The 21847-nt window shown below is 40.4% G+C and overlaps 1 protein-coding gene across 3 annotated transcripts in view; it reads right to left on the bottom strand.

Annotated features, from left to right (window-relative positions):
• TRPC1 (transient receptor potential cation channel subfamily C member 1) overlaps window positions 1-21847 on the bottom strand; it is a 214791-nt gene that overhangs the window by 95218 nt on the left and 97726 nt on the right. For all 3 annotated transcript variants that reach the window (XM_073625879.1, XM_073625876.1, XM_073625877.1), the window contains 3 exons: window positions 18647-18822; window positions 7957-8158; window positions 1836-2030 (listed from right to left, as the gene is read on the bottom strand). In XM_073625879.1, the coding sequence (XP_073481980.1) occupies window positions 1836-2030; window positions 7957-8158; window positions 18647-18822 (573 nt within the window). The remainder of the gene's footprint in view (window positions 1-1835; window positions 2031-7956; window positions 8159-18646; window positions 18823-21847) is intronic.

The raw sequence follows: 21847 nt of genomic DNA, 5'->3' as shown, positions 1-21847 counted from the left end.
TTATGCAGGCTGCTCCACCTTGTTCCATGTTTGTATAAGACAGAAATATTTACTACAGAAAATTGCCGTTAAGGCAAAGAAAGGTACTGAGATGGCAGTAGTGCCAGTACATACTTAAAGTATAAATAAAGGCAAAACTGTTTTTTTTAATTTTGGATAGAGTGGAGAAGGCTTAGAACATCTGTGATGTTTTTATTGCTGTCTGTGTCCCAGTTAGGTAGATTCAACCTTTCTATTTGTCCTGTGATCTTTATCACTAAGTGAAATTGAAAGAAAATCCCAAATTTTGGGTTGTCACCTGAATAAGAACAGAGGGGACATTTTGCGATGGTAACACTAGTTCTGGAGACAACCAAAGATTCCCTCACTTTGGAGAAATTTCCTCTCACTTTCTGTTTTGGCTTTGGGACAGGAAGGGGAGGGAAATCTCCACAATGGGATACATACGGCAAATAAACTGACAGGTGTTGTTACCCTCCCCTACCCAAGGAGAAAAGGTTTTGTCTTTAATTATGCTTTAAAACTCCATTGTGCTTGGTAGGTAACCGGGCACATACACTCACCGCCCACTTTATTAGGTACGCTTTGCTAGTACTGGGTTGGACCCCCTTTTGCTTTCAGAACTGCTTTAATCCTTCATGGCAAAGATTCAACGAGGTGTTGGAAACATTCCTCAGAGATTTTGGTCCATAGTGACATGAGAGCATCACACAGTTGCTGCAGATTTGTCGGCTGCACATCCATGATGCAAACTTCCTGTTCCACCACATCCCAAAGGTGCTCTATTGGATTGAGATCTGGTGACTGTGGAGGCCATTGCAGTACAGGGAACTCATTGTCATGTTCAAGAAACCAGTGGTGAGATGATTTGAGCTTTGTGACATGGTGCATTATCCTGCTGGAAGTAGCCATCAGAAGATGTGTACACTGTAGTCATAAAGGGATGAACATGGTCAGCAACAATACTCAGGTAGGCTGTGGTGTGCCAAGAAAATTTCTCTCACACCATTACACCGCCACCCCTAACCAAGGCAGGATGGATCCATGCTTTCATGTTGTTTATGCCAAATTCTGACCCTACTATCTGAATGTCGCAGCTGAAATCGAGACTCATCAGACCAGGCAACTTTTTTCCAATTTCCTATTGTCCAATTTTTGGTGAGCCTGTGCGAATTGTAGCCTCAGTTTCCTGTTCTTAGATAACAGGAGTGGCACCTGGTCTGGTCTTCTGCTGCTGTAGCCCATCTGCTTCAAGGTTCGATGTGTTGTGCATTCAGAGATGAGTTTATGAATACCTTGGTGGTAATGAGTGGTTACTTGAGTTACTGTTGCCTTTCTATCATCTTGAACAAGTCTGCCCATTCTCCTCTGACATGAACAAGGCATTTTCTTCCCCACCACTGCCGCTCACTGGATTATTTCTCTTTTTCAGACCATTTTCTGTAAACTCTAGAGATGGTTGTGTGTGAAAATCCCAGTAGATCAGCATTTTTTGGAATACTCAGACCAGCCTGTCTGGCACCAACAACCATGCCATGTTCAAAGTCATTTAAATAACTTCTTCCCCATTCGATTGCTCGGTTTGAACTTCAGCAAGTCCCCTTCACCACTTCTAGATGCCTAAATGCATCGAGTTGCTGTCATGTAATTGGCTGATTAGCAATTTGTGTTACCAAGTAATTGAACAGGATGCACTGCCTTTAACATCCCTTCCCAATGCAAGCCCATACTACATACTTCTACAATCCCTTCTGTGTTAGTTTGAATTTACCAGATTACATGAATATTATTCTGACCGGTACTGTTTAGAAAGAGATTACTATGAAATATCTTACCTTGAGGCTGTTCTGCCGTTTGACTCTTCCTTTTGGACTATGAGAGCAAATCCACTTGCTCAAGCTGTTGAACAAATAACAAATTGTCTTGGGAGAGGGAACAATGTTGAAAGGTGGAGGAAGCGTGCATTTGTCATCAAAATAGCTGAGCCACAACTTGGCCCGGGCAAACTTCCATTCTTTATCTTCGTGATTCTGGAAGTAGAACACAAAAAAAAAAGATAATAGTTACTGAAAGAAGGCATGATAGGAAGAAACCGAGTGGAATCTGTTATGATGATATGACCTTGGATGCATCTGTAGGAGTCCAGACACCCTGAAGTATTTGGCTGGGGAATAAACGATCACAGCACTTTTTAGAATAACATTCAACAAAAACAAGTGAATACTTAAGCTGCCATATAAACAAGATAGAGATCTGTGTATTACTTTGCGATATTACTCCCCCTGCACATTGCTTATAGGCTTAACTGAGCAGCCAACATTTCAACTTGGCTATTGCGACTACCTAATGTACAATAGTTCCTTGCTGCCCAATGATGTCTGGTATGTAACATAGTTTTACACTTTGTTTACCCTCTATTTGTATTTCTACTTATTTCAAGATGTGTGGGTAGAATGTTTATCACTGGAAAATACAGTTGTCTACATTCTTTGATCATTGCTTATTATTGATGTATCCAGTGATCAGCAGAGTATCAATGAGTAATACTTGCCTTCACTTCAAGAATTACTGGGAATGAATTACTAAAGGCATATAGGTTGTTCATTTTACAAGGAAATTTACACTTTGCAATGGAATTTTCCCTTAGCTTGGTTAAAGTGGTTAATATTCACTTTGCAAAGAATACCCAATCACATGCTAGGAAAAAAAAAAACCTAATATTTTTGCTTGCACATGATTGGATTATGGAAATCAGAAAAGCTTCACCTTATTTACTAAACTAAGGAAAAATATCTATTACAAAGTGAACAGCCTGTTTGTCTTTAGAAAATCATCCTCATTGTCTCTATGGATAAATTTGTAAGGAAGGTTGTACTATTTGCTTACTATTTAAGGCTAGGTTCACAGATGTCTGGCTGCGGCTTTGTTCACCGGTTCAAGTGCGGTTCCAGTTGCCAATTTTTACATGAATGTGTACCTAAACTGGACCCAAAATCGCACAGGACCCTTTTAAATAACGGACCGCAGCCACCCCGGACATGTGTGAACCGGGCCCATTGAAAGCTGGTCTGATACACATGTTATGCATGCGGTTAAAAACGCATCCAATTCGCATATATGTGAACCAAGCCTGATTGTTTTCACTGATGTGCTTTCTTGTGTTTGTATGCATATGTGTGTGTGACTAATAAATGGCTAAATCTTGTTAATATTGACAAAACTAGATAAATGCTCCCAAGGGCTTTTAGGCAGCTTAGAAAGGTTAGACTATATAAAGTATATATAAAAAAATCTTTATTGGTACATAATATGAGTATAGAACATCAATTAAAAACCACATGAGCTCTATGCATGATTTTCATATACAATGAGATGTCCAATTGTACTTTGGCAGATAACAAAAAAACAGAAATGTATTTTCTTAGCACTCAGTTTAACATATACATTTCTTGTTTTTTGTTATCTAAAATTTGACATCCCATTGTATATGAAAATCATGCATAGAGCTCATGTGGTTTTTAATTGATGTTCTATACTCATATTTTGTACAAATAAAGACATTTGTATGTGTGCTTGATGTAGTCTAACCTTTCTAAGCTACCTAAAAGCCCTTGGGAGCATTTATCTAGTTTTGTCAATACATTTTGGGCTATCAGCACGTTGTCTCCACCCAGGTGGGTGGGTTCTTACTTTTCTCCTATCATGTTAAGATTGTCTTTTGCATTAGTGATTTAGCAGTGTAATACGGACTAATATTGTCCCATTTTCATTACCCAGACTGGATGGCAGAACCCATGATTTCCACAGCTTAGCAGCTGTCAAAAGTTAAATTAGCATATAGAAGAATTTTGCTCTCTATACCGGGAAGAGCATTTGCACAAGCAACCCAGAAACACAGGGATCAGAAAGCAAACTGCATCCTAGCATTCAGTTTTGTACATTTGTTTGTCATGTCAGGCATGATACAGGATATGCAGAAGAAACCTCTACCTATTATTTAAGTATTATTTAAGTGGAAGTGGATATATCGGGTATAGAATACATATGATGAGTTGCCGGGTGGTAGTAGGGAAGACAAAACCAACACATTTTTTTATAGTTGTGACCCATAAGAGAAGGCTTTTGGAATTTGATTTAATCTAAGTAATACTTTAAAGCAAACTGTGAATGAATGCACTTTCCCCTAGAATATGTACAATTTAGAATAAGGAATACATTTTATGAGTATCAAGAGGTACTCACAATCTGAAGAAAGTACACATAAAGAAACAAAGGGCCCTGCAAACTGTTCTTCTTTAGATGCAAGACATATCTTAGGTTCAGCCATTAGGGTATAAGGAGGTATGTGGACTGAACATTATATTAAATCTAGAAGAGGCAGATGAAAATAATACCACAAGCATCCAGCTGACCAGTTTTGAAGGATCTCACCCAGTCTACCCCATAGAAAAATGTATAGGTACCCACCATTCAAAGAAATGACAAGGCACTCAGAAAAGATTATTATTATTATACAGGATTTATATAGCGCCAACAGTTTACGTAGCGCTTTACAACTTGAGGGTAGACAGTACAAATACAATACACTTTGATACAGTAGGAATCAGAGGGCCCTGCTCCTTAGAAGATAGTATCCAATTTGAACTCATAAAAGAGAAAACATTCATGAAAACATCTATGCTCCTGTAATATGATATGGAAGAAGAATCTCTTCCATTGAAATTAAATACCAGTACACTATGCCCATTGTTTAGGCAAGGTGACCCCTTGGATTGTGAAAGCTACAGAGGCATATCCCAACTAAGCTCTGCCTAAAAAAAAATTTATCTAGAAGATTCACCATATAGTGGAAACATCTAAACCATATGTGAAAAAGAGCTCGGATTCAGAACTGAAAGATCAACAATAGATACAAATTTCTCTAAGGCAAATACCTGAAAAGCCCTATGAGCATGGAATCACCTGCTTGTTGATTTTAGAGCAGTGTATTATAGCGTAATATAAAAGCAGCTGTTTACAGCCATGAGGGAAGGCAACTTGGAACAAAAACTACAGCACAGACCCTTGTCAAGGGCCCTGAATATTATCAAAGGTTTTAATCAGGGTTATGCAAAGCGATGTATTTTTTTTAATGTAGCACTGGTACAGATGCTGAGATACAGTATGCTGATGATACAGATGTCGTTCTTTAATCCAAGGATGCACAAATGTCAGCTTCCCTGGTCATGGAAAAGACAGCAATTAGAAGGATACTTGTGTGTCTAAAAATGATGGGAAAGCCGAAAATGAACCACACAGAACTTAAAAGATGGGGACATGAAATTTTGAACAGGTAAACTCTTTTTCTTATATTAATACAATGATAAAATCAGAGAATGGTAATTGTGGACAAATTATAGCACATATAATGACATATCAGTAGATGGTGTCATGGCCTCTTAAAGCAGATCAAACTAATATTCTGTTAAGTGCAACAGAGGTTCAGCCCTATTCAGACCATTTGTCGCATATGGAGCTGAAAGTTGGACATTGTTACAAGCAGACATGAAAATACTTATATAGTATAGTATATGTGAACCCTTACCTTGTAAAAAAAAAAAAAAAAAACAACATTCATAGAAAGGCAAAACATTTGCAGGCAAAATGTTTATATATACTTATATATGTTAAAAATATACATATTGTAAATACCCTTTTTTCTTTTTTTTTTTTTATAAGTGATCACATAATCTCTGTTCTTAGCTGCATAAAGGGCTCAGAGAGGTGGGAGTGGAGAAACAGCACTACACTGATCTACATGTTTTCTCACATTCAGGACCTCATCAAGAAGCTTCCTGATGAGGTCCTGGATGTGAGGAAAAGCATAGAGGCAATATTTCCAGTTGTGACATCACTTCAGTCATTTGGAGCACATGCTGGCTCTATAGTGGCACGGAGCAGCAGTGCTCCTAAAGATCTTTGTTGGGAAGTCATTCCGGGTGCCAGGAGGGCACACAAGATTGTGAATGCATTACTTTTTATTTATTTGGGGATTTTACAATCAAGCCTTGTTGCACTATGATGGTTTCCTTGGTTTGAATATTTTTTATTCTCATGATGCTCCTGATGGGGACCTAAAGGAGACAGTGGACTACGTTTGGGTGCAGTTTGACCTTCTTATTAGCAGGGGTCAATATCTATTGGTGAATGTGACCCCTGACGGGGAAGTGTGGTGGTAGCACTCTGAATATTGCTTTGAAGACATGCACTGAGCACAAGTCACTTTAATGGACTATTTGTTACATTTGTGTGTTGGGACTTTTTGAGCACTTGGGCACTTTTTTGTATTACATATGTACTTTGAAAGGTTCATTTATGAATTTTAGGACACATTAGTACATTGTTTTGGAGTTTGTCCCATCATATATGAATTTTATTGTACATAATAGCACTTTATGAACTTATCAATTCTTACTGCACGTAACAGCACTTTATGAATTTATTAATTTCTATTGATGAGTTTTATTGCAGAGTGGGTAAGCAAAATTCTGTTTTTTAATCTTTGCCGACTTTATCCTAAACGAGAAAAAAACAGTTTTGGCATCAGATATATGTTAAGTTGAGCGATCATTTAAGCTGAACTATACAGAGTGGTATCTGATTGCTTTTAAATGAGCAAATACAGGCATGTATTCTCCTGAATTGGAAAACTACAACTTAGTGCCTTTATACATTCTACAAAGTAGTAATGTGCAGTTTTGGGTTTCTGCTTTTCATCTATGATTTAAGAATATAAAATTAAATGTGATTTTCCAAGCTGTCCATTCACTTTTCTATACAAGTAGGGAAAGTATAGAAGGATCATTTATTGGTTTGTGCACTTGGTAAATATCCCTCAAGCTGTGTACTGGCCAGGTTATTTTCAGATTGATCTAGCAGCTGTCATTGTAGCAAAACTGTCCGCTATCACTTTCTGAAAAATGTTTTTTCTTAAGATTTAGGTATATGCAACTATTCAGAAGCAGTTAATGACTTAACATCACACAAGAACAACATTACTGCATAAACTCAAAAATGTAAACCTACACTAAACTTCTTATGCCCCGTACACACGATGGGAAATTCGGCCAGCAAAAGACCGATGAGAGGTTTTGGTCGGAAAATGCGACCGTGTGTGTATGCTCCATCGGTCTTTTGCTGGCGGAATTCCAGCCAGCAAAAGATTGAGAGCAGGTTCTCAATTTTTCGGTCACAAAAAGTTCCTATCCGAAAATGCAATCGTCTGTACAAATTCCGACGCACATAATTCCTACGCAATGCTCGGAAACAATTCGACGCATGCTCGGAAGCATTGAACTTCATTTTCTTGGCTCGTCGCGTTCTTGATGCTCGAAAGTTCAAAGAACTTTAGTGTGACCGTGTGTATGCAAGGCAAGCTTGAACAGAATTCCGTCGGAAAAACCATCCAAGTTTTTTCTGATGGAATTTCCGCTTGTGTATACGGGACATTAGAATTACAAAATCTGAATGCTGCTTGAGAAAATTATGTTAAATTGTAAGCCTTTTTTTATAGAGCAAATGAAAACTGAACTACTTCTTCTGATGCTTGTTTATGAACACACATAATCCCCTACCCAAACCCTTTTGTAAGCAGCATCAAGACCATTATCAGATTGCTGGTTACATCTATGGACCTCAGTTAGTAGGGATGAGGGTAGAAAATGTAGAAACTTTAATGGGGTCCCTGGAACTGAGAGGATCAGCTATGACCATTTTCCCCCTCACTGTACCAATAGAAGCACCATCATTAGGTTTTCATTAGCTAGAAGAGTTTCTTATGCTTCACAGATCCCTTGGTGAATACTCAATAGACATAAAACCTTCAATGTTCTTCCATGAAAATAAGAGTCTTATGGGTACAGTTAGTCTTAAAAATCTCTCTATTATCATTGATGTAAACATTTTTCTTCAACTTACCGCTATGAGTTGGAAGCTTTTGTGCAGCATGGCCACCAGAAGCTTGGTAAGTACAATCACCACGACCACATTATATGTTCCAACAATCAGAGCTCCCACAAATGACTGCAGTTCTTCAGTGTAACTAAATCTGGTCACAAAGAGCGCTACATGTGCCAGTGAGAAGATATACCAGAACAGAGCATAGCATGTTCCAATAAACCTGCAACAAAAGACAATAAATAAAAAGTTGTAAAGCTCCTTCATTAGTCACAGAGATAGTAACAGAATTGTATGTATTTAGCCCCATCTCGATCCAGCGATGTGCACGAGAGCCTCAGCTCCCCAGGGACTCTTCCTCCTCATTGGCTGAGGCAGCAGCGAGAGCCATTGGCTCCTGCTGCTGTCCATCACAGCCAGTGAGCCAATGAAAAGACAGAAGGGTTAGGGCCGAGCAGCGGTTTTGTGTGTGAACAGACACACAGAGCCGCGGCTTGGGAAGGAGCCTGCTTGGGTGCCCCCAGAGCAAGCTGCTTGCTCTGGGAGCACTTGGCAGGAGGAAGGGGCCAGAAGTGCTGACAAGGGACCCAAGAATAGGAGGATCCGTGGCTGCTCTGTGCAAAACCACTGCACAGAGCAGGTAAGTATAACATGTTTGTTATTTAAAAAAAAAAACACAAGACTTTAATATCACTTTAACCACAAGCTTTATAAAAACCAAAAAGAACCATGGTATATATATTGCATGAGTTAAGTACAAACATACAATTATAAAAATGGCATTGTTCTGTAAACCTTATAGTACCTTGGCACAGTATGCTCAAACTAAGCTCAAACTAAGGCGTAAACACCTAGTGCATTGCCAGAGATTTATTGTAAAGGACGAGAATGTTAACAAAATGGGTACTCACAAAACCTAGCTTAGCTGTGAGAAAGGGGGTGTGCCCCTGAAACACGTTAGCTCACCAGAATGGCTTTGCTTTTCAGGCTACGTGATTCCGTACTGGATTGTGCCTCATGGTTTTAATGCCTTCTTTTCTTCAACTTTTGTGAGTACCCATTTAACATTCTTGTCTTTTACAATAAATCTCTGGTAATGCACTAGGCATTTGCACGCTCCTGTGTGTTTTGTGTAGTTTTGACTTGATTCCCCGATCTGAGGAGGGCTGCATCGACAGAGCATTCCTGACAGATGTCGTCCTTTCCATCCATGGTCTGCTGTACTTTTTGCCTCTGGTGGATTTAAGAGCACTGAAAGTGGTTGCAAGCAAATGTTATATATTTCAGCTTACCAGTTGCAACCTGGACTGTAGCTGATAACGTTGCTGCTGTATTATTCTTCTGCAGTGTGGACAGGGTTAAACTGAATTCATTAATGCAGAAGTGCAGCGGCCATCTTTTAGGAGACCACTTTGCAATGATCAGCTATGGAGTGTGTCCAGTGCAGGCGGCAGCCATATTGGCTGTGGCTGGATTGAGTGATTGGGAAGCAACAGAGCAAGGGGACAGTGATCTGGGCTGCTGGAAAAGGTAGGTCTGTTGTGGCTTCAACCTGAAGTATGCAGAGATGAAGCACTGTAAGGACCATGTGCTGCTGCAGCTGAGAGGGAGCACCACAAGGTTGCAATGAAGGGGAAACAGTGGTGTGCTGGAGCTAACTGATGGTATGACACCTAATGGAAGAATGTTGATCGGAGACTGCTGCTGCCAACATGCTCTGTGCAATGCTACATGTGAGGGGACCTGGATCCAGAGAGCCTGCCCTGGGGATAGGGCTAGACATGGTGAGTGACATGGTGAGTGACTGTGACCATCAGCAGACCCCTAACCATTAGGAGAGGATCACCGGCTACTACTGCTGGGTGCTAGCTCGTGATTGATAACCCTTTTGCAAACCTTGCCCCAACTCCCCTTTATTTGGGAATAATACATTGCCCCTTTGGATTAAAAAGACTGTACTGGAGAGCACATCTACCACTTTTAAGGGAGGAAAAAGGTACTGTCTCAGCAAGATTTAAAGAGAGAGATCACAGCAATTACTATCCCTGTCTGCGTTGTAGTTGACTTTTATTGAATCAGACCATGTGTTCAGAGACCAAGAAGAGGGTGCCCTGGGACTAGTAAGAGACTAACTTCATAAAACTTCATGCAACTAACTACATACTGATATCCAGAATACAGCAAGTGTTTAACCATATCTCTCAGAGTAACATTATTGTCTTATTGATTGTTTGTACAATTGTGAAAACCTCTCTTCTTTTAGGCTATATTTGGCCTAAAATTATGTAATGCATAATATGAGCTATCTGGTGAAAATAAAAGGGAAACAAATGCAGTTATCATATCTAAGGACTGATAAGCCGCAATATATAAAATGTTTGTTTTTGGGTTTTCGTTTTTATGTTCTGAGAAGTGTATATTTATACATCATGCTTTCTCACTGTGACAGCGAGGAGCTGCAGAGGGTTTTCTTGGAAATTTGTGTCCTGCATCACAACCATGCACTCTCAAATACAGTGCATCAAGAAAGTATTTATAGCGCTTCACTTTTTCCACGTTTTGTTATGTTATAGCCTTATTCCAAAATGGATTAAATTCATTATTTTACTCAAAATTCTACAAACAATACCCCATAATGACATCATGAAAGAAGTTTGTTTGAAATCTTTGCAAATTTATTAAAAATAAAAAAGGAAATAAACCACATGTACATAAGTATTCACAGTATTAGCTCAATACTTTGTTGAAGCACCTTTGGCACCGATTACAGCCTCAAGTCTTTTTGAGTATGATGCTACAAGCTTGGCACACCTATTTTTGGGCAGTTTCTCCCATTCTTCTTTGCCAGACCCCTCAAGCTCCATCAGGTTGGATGGGGAGAGTTGGTGCACAGCCATTTTCAGATCTCTCCAGAGATGTTCAATCTGGTTCAAGTCTGGGCTCTGGCTGGGCCACTCAAGGACATTCACAGAGTTGTCCCGTAGCCACTCCTTTGTTATCCTGGCTGTGTGCTTAGGTTTGTTGACCTGTTGGAAGATGAACCTTCGCCCCCAGTCTGAGGTACAGAGCGCTCTGCAACAGGTTTTTTTCAAGGATGTCTCTGTACATTGCTGCATTCATCTGTCCCTCAATTCTGACTAGTCTCCCAGTTCCTGCCACTGTAAAACATCCCCACAGCATGATGCTGCCACCACCATGCTTCACCGTAGGGGTGGTATTGGGCAGGTGATGAGCAGTGCCTGGTTTTCTCCAGACATGACGCTTACTATTCAGGCCAAAGAGTTCAAGCTTTGTTTCATCAGACCAGAGAATTTTATTTCTTATAGTCTGAGAGTCCTTCAGGTACTGAATTTACCACAGGTGGACCAAAATTAAGTTGAAGAGACATCTCAAGGATGATCAGTGGAAACAGGATGCACCTGAGCTTAATTTTGAGTGTCATGCCAAAGGCTGCGAATACTTATGTACATGTGATTTTTTCATTTTTTATTTTAAATAAATTTGCAAAGGTTTCAAACAAACTTCTTTCACATTATCATTATGGGGTATTGTTTGTAGCATTTTGAGAAAAATAATGAATTTAATCCATTTTGGAATAATGCTGTAACATATCAAAATGTAGAAAAAGTGAGTGTGCACTACAGCAGTGCCTGCAAGAAAAACTGAAATATTGAGCAAGTAGGCATCTTAAGGAGAACCAGTTCAGTCTACACTTATCCACTGCAAAAGGGTGTTAAGTCAATGCCAACTAGATATGTGTGGTTCGTTTCGTTCCAAATAAATATTCGGTCGAATTTTCCTTATTTGGAGATTCGGATGTATCCGAATTCCCGAATTACAATATAAACAAATTTGACCGAATGCTTAAATTCAAATTCATGCTTTAAAAACTTAAATTCAAAGAAAATTCGAACAATTGTGAATACAAATCCCAAATACGAATCCCAAATACAAATTGAACGAATCAACGGAATTTAACGAAACAAAAAAATAGATTAACAAATGGAAACAAAACAATTTTTTTTGTCATGCACATGTCTAATGCCAACTTGTGCAAAACTTGAATGGGTGACAGAAAGAGTTAAGATAAAATGTCATTTTTACTGGGTGCACTAGATGGACAAAACAAAAGATCCAAAATTTTACAGCTGTCATCAGAAAAATGAGGGGAACTTCTCTTAAGGGGACACCTGTTCTAGTGACGATTGGCTTTGAGGGGTTTATTGGAGATATTTCCTCTCACTTCCTGTTGTATCTCCAAGACAGGAAGTGAAGAGAAATTACCCCAGTGGTACATCAAAAGAGAAAAAAGGCTTTACATACACTTTAATTTGCATCTTGCGGTTTAATATATAAGGCTTACTTTGCCTATAACAGTCTTTCTCTGTGTTGTTGGTCTGAGATACTCATATAAAAGAGATCAGCTTGATGTAAATAATGTTATCAATGTGTGTGTGTTTTAAAAAACCCTACAACTGTGCATAGTTTGTAAATTTCATGTGCACAAGAGCATCCATATTTGCTCATTACATACACAAGCTCTGCTTGCTTCTTTGGAGTGCTGTGCAGTATTTGTGCTTTACTAATTCATCTCACAATGCAAGTATAATTCCCTAGGTCGGTGATATCTTATCTCATCAGTGGTTAAGCAGATTATATTTCACCAGTAAGCCCCATACACATGGGCAGAATGTCGGGAGATATTTGCCAGTTCAAAATAAACCAGCCAACATTCTGCTCGTGTGTAAGTCGGTCTGTCGGACGTACATGCTGGAAAACCAGCAGCCGACCGACTCCAAATCAGCTCTCTCAGCCAATGGCAGGGGCGTCCCCCCATTAGAACACAACAGCTCAGTGGGGGAGATCACTGAACTAACCTAGCATGGTTAGTGTAGGAGCTCCGACCGGTGTGTACCTGGTGTGTACTTGGCTTTAAACAGATCTAAACTCCTGAAAATACCGCAGCAATGTGGCGGTTACATTGCTCGCTGGCCACTGTCATCTTCTCCTCAGGCAACTTCCATTTTGTTGCCTCTTGATTGGCCTGTGAGGGATGGTGTTATTTCACATACACACATGTGTCAGTCAGTCAGTCAGTCATTCCGGCACAGCTAGAATGTATTGGGAATGCATGCTATTTGTGTACATTCAATAGAAGATTGTGAACAGGCAGGTAAGTCTGTGTCACTGCAGAAGAGATATAGCATGCTTGAGCTGCCTGCTTGCATTTTTAACAACTTTGTTCACGCATTGCTGTGCTTTGTCTCTTCTTTTTTTCCCAACTCAATATTATTCTTATATTCCACAGTGTTGCAATGTGTTACAGCATGTTGTGCACACATATGTTACATGTTCTCTTTTTACAACTCAATTGAACTGAAGCTATAGTTGAAAGGGCAAATTGTCTTGTTCCTGTGCTGGGACTCTGTGTTGGGCACTACAAAAGGAGTTAAGAAACCTCACTCAATAAAATGTAACTGTGCTCACCTAAAACAGTTGTCTCCAAACTGCGGCCCAGGGGCCAGATGTGGCCCTTTGCTTCCCTTTATCTGGTCCTTGGAGCACTTTTCTTCCCAGTGATGCAAGACACTATTCCTCACACTGACATCAAAATGGGGCAAAATTCTTGCTACTGACATCAACGGGCCACTATTTCTTCCATTGACACCTATGATGGGGCACTAGTCCTCCCACTGACACCAATGATGGGGCACTATTCCTCCCACTGACACCAATGATGGGACACTATTCCCCCCACTGATACCAACAATGGGTCACTTTTCTTCCAACTGACAGCAAAAATGGGGCACTATTCCTCCCGTTGACACCAATTATGAAGCACTATTCCTCCCACTGACACCAATTATGGGGCACTATTCCTACAACTGACAACAATGGGGCACTATTCATCTCACTGACATCAACGATGGGGCACTATTCCTCTCACTGACACCAATGATGGGGCACTATTCCTTCCATGGACACCAAAGATGCATTGTTTACTCCCACTGATGCCAGGACAACGTCTGCTCCCAATACCCACAGTCCAGCCCCCCTAAAGTCTGAAGGACAGCAAACTGACCCATTGTTTGGAACATTTTGAGACCCTCTGACCTAGAAAAACTAATCATTTGCAGATCAAATCAAAAAGGAATTAGATTTTCACATGAATGGATAATTAAAATGAATCTGCTTTGGTAAATCAGCCCACTTCATCCATCAAGGAGTGCTGCGCAACATATATAAATTATATCCCCATACACATCTTCCCTGTATCTTCCTCCTTCTGTAGTAAACAAATAAATCAAATGATTAGAAAAAAGTGTCTTATACACATTATTTATGAAATGTATACTTCAAATTAAAGTTCTCCAAATCAAGTCCTTAGTGCTCATGAATTATATACACCATGTATTTGTTGACTGCTTCACATGCAGTATTGTCCAAGTGAGTCCCACCACCATTCACACAGGAAGCTTACCTGAATACATCGGCATATTACATTTTACATACATTGGCATATCAAATTTTATTTGATCAGTCAATGTATTCAGGTGAGCCCACCGTGTGAATGGTGGTGGGACTCACTTGGACAATGCTGCATGTGAAGGAGTCAACAAATGCATGGTGCATATAATTCATGAGCACTAAGGACTTGATTTGGAGAACCTTACTTGTACTAAATGATACATTTCATAAGGAGTGTGTATAAGACACATTTTATTTGAATTATATGATATATTTGTTTACTACAGAAGGGGGTATCTAACAGGGAAGACATGTGCACAGGGATAAAACATATATATATGTTGTGCTGAACTCTTTGATGGATGATTATTGCTAGGTGTGGGAAACACATTTCAGTGTGAACAGTAACATATTTACACATTGAAACTGTCTTTTTACACAAAGTTTATTAGGAGGTATTACATTAACATACAATGATTGAAGGTTGTGCAGAGAAATATACTACTAAAAAATCAGTCCACTTGTCTCAAAACTCTTGGTTTGCATTTGCTTCTTGCACAGGTTTTACAGATGTCTAATTTTGTTACATATATGGTTTACCTGGTAAGAAAATAATTTAACAACTATCTGTGTCATACATACAGCCATGGCCAAAAATAGTGGCACCCCTGCATTTCTGTCAGATAATGCACTACTCCAAAAAATTGTTGCAATTACAAATGTTTAGACATTTTCATATTTATTTCTTTTGTTTGTATTGGTATGACTCAAAAAAGTGGAGAAACAAAAAGCCAAATATCACACATTCCACGTAAAAAAACTGCAAAAATGGACTGGACAAAATTATTGGCACCTTCTCATAATTGTGAGAAATACCGTATTTATCGGCGTATAACACGCACTTTTCTCCCCTTAAAATCAGGGGAAAGTCGCAGGTGCGTGTTATACGCCGATCCCCGCCGATCCCGAGCTGTCACATTTTCAAAATCGCGGACCGCGATTTGAAAATGACGCCGCCGGAGCCGAAGTACACAGAGCCGGTCCTCGGCTCTTTCCGGCGGCTCTCGTTTACTTTCGGCTCCACTCGTAGTCCCGAGCGGAGCTATCCGAACCTACTCGGATAGCTCCGCTCGGGACTACGAATGGAGCCGAAAGTAAACGAGAGCCGCCGGAAAGAGCCGAGGACCGGCTCTGTGTACTTCGGCGCCGGCGGCGCCATTTTCAAATCGTGGACCGCGATTTTGAAGCCCTGGAAGCAGGGACAGGGGATCCCAGGCTGCACTGGGGCAAGGCTGCACTGGGGAAGGCTGCACTGGCAAGGCTGCACTGGGGAAGGCTGCACTGACAAGGCTGCACTGGGGAAGGCTGCACTGACAAGGCTGCACTGGGGAAGGCTGCACTGACAAGGCTGCACTGGGGAAGGCTGCACTGACAAGGCTGCACTGACAAGGCTGCACTGACAAGGCTGCAATGAAGGGCATTTAAATGTAAGTTTTTTTCCCTTCAACTTCCCTCCTAAAAGTTTTTTTTCCTTAAAATTCCCTCCTAAATTGGGGTGCGTGTTATACGCCGGTGCGTGTTATACGCCGATAAATACGGTAATTGCATTCTAAGTTTGTGATGCTCCTGTAGTTTGTAATTAAACTCACCTGTATCGATTGAGAGGTGTTGACAATATAGAAATCACACCGGCAACCAGTTAAAATGGTGAAAAATTTACTCAACCTTTATGTTGTGTGTCTCTGTGTGCCACACAGGGCATGGAGAGGCTTTGCTGCTTCAGGCACTGAATGTCTTGACTGTGTGCATTGCATTATTAAATCTGAAGACTACCAAAGAATTCTGGGGTGCAATGTAGGGTCCAGTGTCGGAGAGTTGGGTCTCTGTCAGAGGTCATGGGTCTTACATCAGGACAATGACCCAAAGCATAAGTCAAAAGGCAACCAGAAATTGTTCATGACAAAGCACTGGAGAGTACTGAACTGACCAGCAATGAGTCAAGATCTAAATCCCATAGAGCACCTGTGAAGAGATCTCAAAACAGCAGTTGGGAAAAGGAACCCTTCCAATCTGGGAGACCTGGAGCAGTTGGTGAAAGAAGAGTGATCTAAAATTCCAGTAGAGAGGTGTAAGAAACTCATTGATGGTTACAGGAAGCAAATTGATTTCAGTTATTTTTTCCAAGGGGTGAGCTACCAAATATTAAATTAAGGGTAAATAATGCAATAAGTGCAGCGCTAAAAATTAAGAAAAATAATTGAATTGGAAAGGTTATTGGGAAATACTTCAAAATAGTGAAATAAACCCCAAAAAATATTTTGAAAGTTAAAATTAAATAATAAAATTGTGAAGAATAAATCTGGAATAAACCAGCAAGTATAATAGTGAAATACTCAAACAGTGATGCTTCAAATAATACATGAAATAAAAACATAACAATTAACCCAAAAAAAGGAAAAAAATCCAAAAAAGAAAAAAATAGGAAAAAAGAAAACTAAAGCAATGTCCCAAAGTGATCATTAAGGAAATTCATAAGTAATGTGCCTTCCCAGGAGAAAAGGTGAATCACAGGAAACAAAAGCTGTGACGCCAATCTTCCTAATGCAAACTAACATGTGTTCAGGTCAACACCCAAAAGTGAGGTAGCTTGCCTACCAAAAAGCCAGGACTGCTGCTAACAGTCTCTCCCAGCACAGGGAATTTTAAAGTCTCCCTAGAACTTAATATGGCTTTTTGGTAAGCAAGCTACCTCACTTTTGGGTGTTGACCTGAACACATGTTAGTTCGCATTAGGGAAGAATGGCGTCACAGCTTTTGTTTCCTGCAATTCGCCTTTTCTCCTGTGGAGGCACATTACTTATGGATTTCCTTAATGATCACTTTGGGACATTGCTTTAGTTTTCTTTTTTCCTATTTTTTTTCTTTTTTTTGGGTTAATTGTTATGCTTTTATTTCATTTATTATTTGAAGCAGCACTGTTTGAGTATTTCACTATTATACTTGCTGCTTTATTCCAGATTTATTCTTCACAATTTTATTATTTAATTTTAACTTTCAAAATATTTTTTTGGGTTTATTTCACTATTTTGTAGTATTTCCCAATAATCTTTCCAGTTCAATTATTTTTCTTAATTTTTAGCGCTGCACTTATTGCATTAATTATTATATTGGAAGTTTTGTGGTATTGAACTTTGGGTGCTGGCTGCTTCACACTCTTTATTATTTGCTAATTATTGAGCGCAGCGTTGACCTTAGGGTCTTCTTTTTTCATTAAATTAAGGGTGCCAATAATTTTGTCCAGTCTATTACTGGAGGTTCATGAGGAATGTGTCAGATTTAGCTTTTTGTTTCTCCACTTTTTTGTGTCGTACCGATACAAACCAAAGAAATAAATGTAGGAATGCCTAAACATTTGTAATTGAAACAATTTTATGGGTGAAGTGGTGCATTATCTGACAGAATTACAGGGGTGCCAATATTTTTGGCCATGACGGTATTATTCATTTGATTATTTGGTTTTCTGTTTCTGTTTTTTTCTGTCTTCAACTGGTAGTGATCAGTTTACTTTTATGATGATTGTTATTATTATTAAAGTGGAATTCCAGCTAACACCCACCCCCCAAAAACTATGTTAACTAACCTTTGTTAGAAAGATGTATATACTTGTCTATTTTCAGATCACTCCAGTCTGGTCATGTGATCTCCCCGGTGTCAGCCAGGAGAAGCTACATGGGAGAGAAGAGAGTGCTCTGTTGTGGGTCATCCCTCTTCTCCCTGAAGCCACGCTGGCTGACACAGGGGAGAGGGATAATGGAACAGAGCAGCTTGCAAATTGGTAAATACACAGGTCTCACACAGTAGTAGTAGGGTAGTTAGGGTTAAGCTGGATTTCCACTTTATTGTTATAAATCCAGGTTCCACCCATTAGGGACGCTTCAAACCTTACTTTGATTTTAAGTTGGCAATATTAGTTATTTAAATACCAGTAGCCAGAGGAGGTACAAAATGACTGCCATCTCATGACATGGTTTTATAGGTTAGGGCTATTAACATCAATAAAGTATATTGTAAATAGGTGTATGTGTGTTTTCTACTAATGATATATATTTTGAGTCCATTTGTGCTGGTCTAGGTCAGAAAACTAGTAGTAAATATTTATTTTTTGTTTGTTGCAGTTTATATCAGTGAAATTCATATAATTATGGCAGAAAACCTTGTAAAAAAAATCCGCAAAGGGACTTACGAGTGGAAAGTGTCATTGCTCTGTCGCTCACAAAAGATCCCAACACAGTCCTTTGGTTCATTGGTTGTATAACCTTTATCATACAGTTGGGTTAGACCAATAGTGAAGGAAAACAGCACAAGGAGGAACATTCCCAAGAACTTGCCAAAGTCTTGTAACATCTGACCCATGGATATCTACATGTTAAAAACAATTGCCAGAATTAATTTTAAGAAATGTAGAAAGAGACTGTAAAGATAATATTTATTACAAGCTGTCCGTCTGACTGTCATTGCCTTATCCTAAAGGAATTAAAGTTCATTTGCAAAGGCTAAAAGCATATGTGAACCAGATTCCCTTCCAGAGAAAAGTACGGTAATTAGAACAAAGCATAAAGAAAAGACTTCTCCAATCAAACTTTCTTTACTAATCAATACATTTAATTTGTGAAGACATATTATACCTTGATGGCACCAGGGTTTCCAACCTGTCTCTTTATAAAACTTGAGATTACTGACTTCATCAAATTAACCATGAAACCTGTATTATTAAAGACATTAATTTATAACCACTGGACATGTCTTAATGTAGATTCTGGCTGATACAGATAGGGCAGAGGGAGGGGTGGAGAGATCCCTTGCTGGGTAAGAGGCAGGATGTACCTACAGTATGCAGGAGGCTAAGTAGGGCACCTTGGTAACTCCACCCCCAGGCTGCTTCTGCAAGAATCCTGATAGAGATTAGAAATTGGAATATGTCCAAAAGGAGCAAAGTACGTACAAAATTATTTTTGGTTCAGAGCATGGAGTTGGAGGGAGAGGCTTAGAAAAGTTATTATCATTGCCTGGAGCTCATCTTTAAAGATGTTACCTTTTTTCTAACTTAATTTTTTTTGCCACGCCTCCCCCCCTCCCCACATAAGCTCCTTTGCAGGATTCAGGTCAAAGAACTATCTTAAAGAGGAACTGCAGTCTGCTCACATAATTTATAATAAAAACATCTTTCCCATTCTGAAGCTTCCCTCCAACCACTTTGCATATTATTTTATATATACTGTGATTCTGTACTTGCCAAATATGCTGCAGAAATCTCCCTCCACTAAGTCTGGCTGCATCCATTTTAACTGTGGGCAGCTGAAGCTGCTGCCTGTTCACTTCCTGGATTTACACAGACACACAGAGACACACCTCCAGCTCTGCAGCCCTGCAGCTCTCATTCACCCTCTTATGACTCACCCCCCCTCCCTTCTTGGCAAACTCTCAAGAGAGAGAGAGAGCTATGCATGATGTCATAAGCCTAGGCTAATGACCAGACAAGAAACAGGAAGTGGGATGTATAAGGTATTTACTGGCAGAAAAAAAAAATTCCTATCCAAAGTTAAAACAACAAGGGCAGAAGATTTAATAGATGGGAAGTTGAAAAAATGACTGAAGGTCCGCTTTAAGTCCAAACTGTATGGTGTGCTTGCTTCTGAAGGGCTTTTCAATCTTGCCAATCATACCTTCTTGAAAAAGCCATGATCATCCTATGATCCATGATCATCTACAATTGAGCATGCACAATTGCACAGTGCTGCAGTTGTGCACAATAATTGCAAGTAATTGGAGGATAATTAACGATCATCTAATGGCCACAGCAGAAGGCAAACAGAGCAGGTTGGGCAAATCTAATTTTGAGAATCTATGACAAATTGAAGGCGTTTCAAAGCTTGCATAAAGGAAACTACGAGTTTAGATTCTCCTAATTTTTAATCTCCATAGTTGCCAAAAAATAAGAAATAAATTACAGGCATATTTTTTGCTATGCGTCCACAAAGTCACTGTAGGCAGAGAATTTAATTAGATGGGGGGTATTTATTTAAAATAGCATATTGTTGACTTATTGTACAATTTTAAAATACTTCATATACAAGAAGATTTATCGTAAGGACAGAAACACAGCCAAAAGGGAGTGTGCCTTATTAAAATTATTTATGGTTTTATTTAAACTGTAGACTGTATTTTTAAACGATATTAAGGTGCAGCAACCTAACAGCTCTTTCAGTGAATACAATAATGAAAAATTACACTGCAAACACATTTGGCATAAAATATTTAAAAACATAATTTGACACTCACCATTCTGTTTAGAACTGCAGGGGTACCAAGTGGAAAGTGAGGGAGGACTGGTGCTTAGTGGGGGGACAAAGAGAGCACTGGTTCTCAGTGGGAGCAAAAAGGAACACTGGTGCCCAGTGGGGACAGAGGGGGACACTGGTGCTCTGTGGGGGGAGTAGGGGCACTGCTGGTCAGTGGGGACAGAGGGGGACACTGGTGCTCTGTGGGGGGAGTAGGGGCACTGGTGCTCAGTGGAGGGACAAAGAGAGCACTGGTGCTCAGTGGGGAAACAAGAGTGGGCACTGGTGTTCAGTGGATGCAGAGGGGGGCACTGGTGCTCGGGGGTGTGTGTGGAGGAACTGGTGCTCATAAGGCAGGACAAAGAGAGAACTGGTGCTCAGTGGGGGAACAAGGGGTGGTCAGTGAGGGAACAAAAGGAACTGGTGCTCAGTGGGGGCAAAAAAGGGGCACTGGTGCTCAATGAGGGGGACAAGAGGGCACTAGTGCTGAGTGGGGGGACAAGGACTGACACTGGTGCTCATTGAAGTGAAAGGATGGCACTGGTGCTCAGTGGGGAAACATGAGTGGGCACTGGTGCTCAGTGGAGGCAGAGGGGGGCACTGGTGCTCTGAGGGGGTGGAGAAACTGGTGCTCAAAGCCAGGACAAAAAGATAACTGGTGCCCAGTAGGAGAACAAGGGGTGGCGGTGGCACTGGTGCTCAGTAGGGGGACAAAGAGAGCACTGGTGCTCAGTGAGAGAACAAAGGGGGGCACTGGTGCTCAGTGGAGGCAGAGGGGGGGCACTGGTGCTCTGAGGGGGTGGAGAAACTGGTGCTCAAAGCCAGGACAAAGAGATAACTGGTGCCCAGTAGGGGAACAAGGGGTGGCGGTGGCACTGGTGCTCAGTAGGGGGACAAAGAGAGCACTGGTGCTCAGTGAGAGAACAAAGGGGGGCACTGGTGCTCAGTGGGGGCAAAAAAGGGACACTGGTGCTCAATGAGGGGGACAAGAGGGCACTAGTGCTGAGTGGGGAGACAAGGACTGACACTGGGGCTCATTGGAGGAAAAGGAAGGCACTGGTGCTCAGTGGGAGAGAGGGGAGGGGGCATTGGTACCCAATACCTGG

Source organism: Aquarana catesbeiana, linkage group LG04, assembly GCF_042186555.1.
Source record: "Aquarana catesbeiana isolate 2022-GZ linkage group LG04, ASM4218655v1, whole genome shotgun sequence".
Classification (NCBI taxonomy): domain Eukaryota; kingdom Metazoa; phylum Chordata; class Amphibia; order Anura; family Ranidae; genus Aquarana; species Aquarana catesbeiana.
The sequence above is the reverse complement of the archived record's forward strand: the minus strand, read 5'-3'. Positions and strand labels throughout refer to the sequence as shown.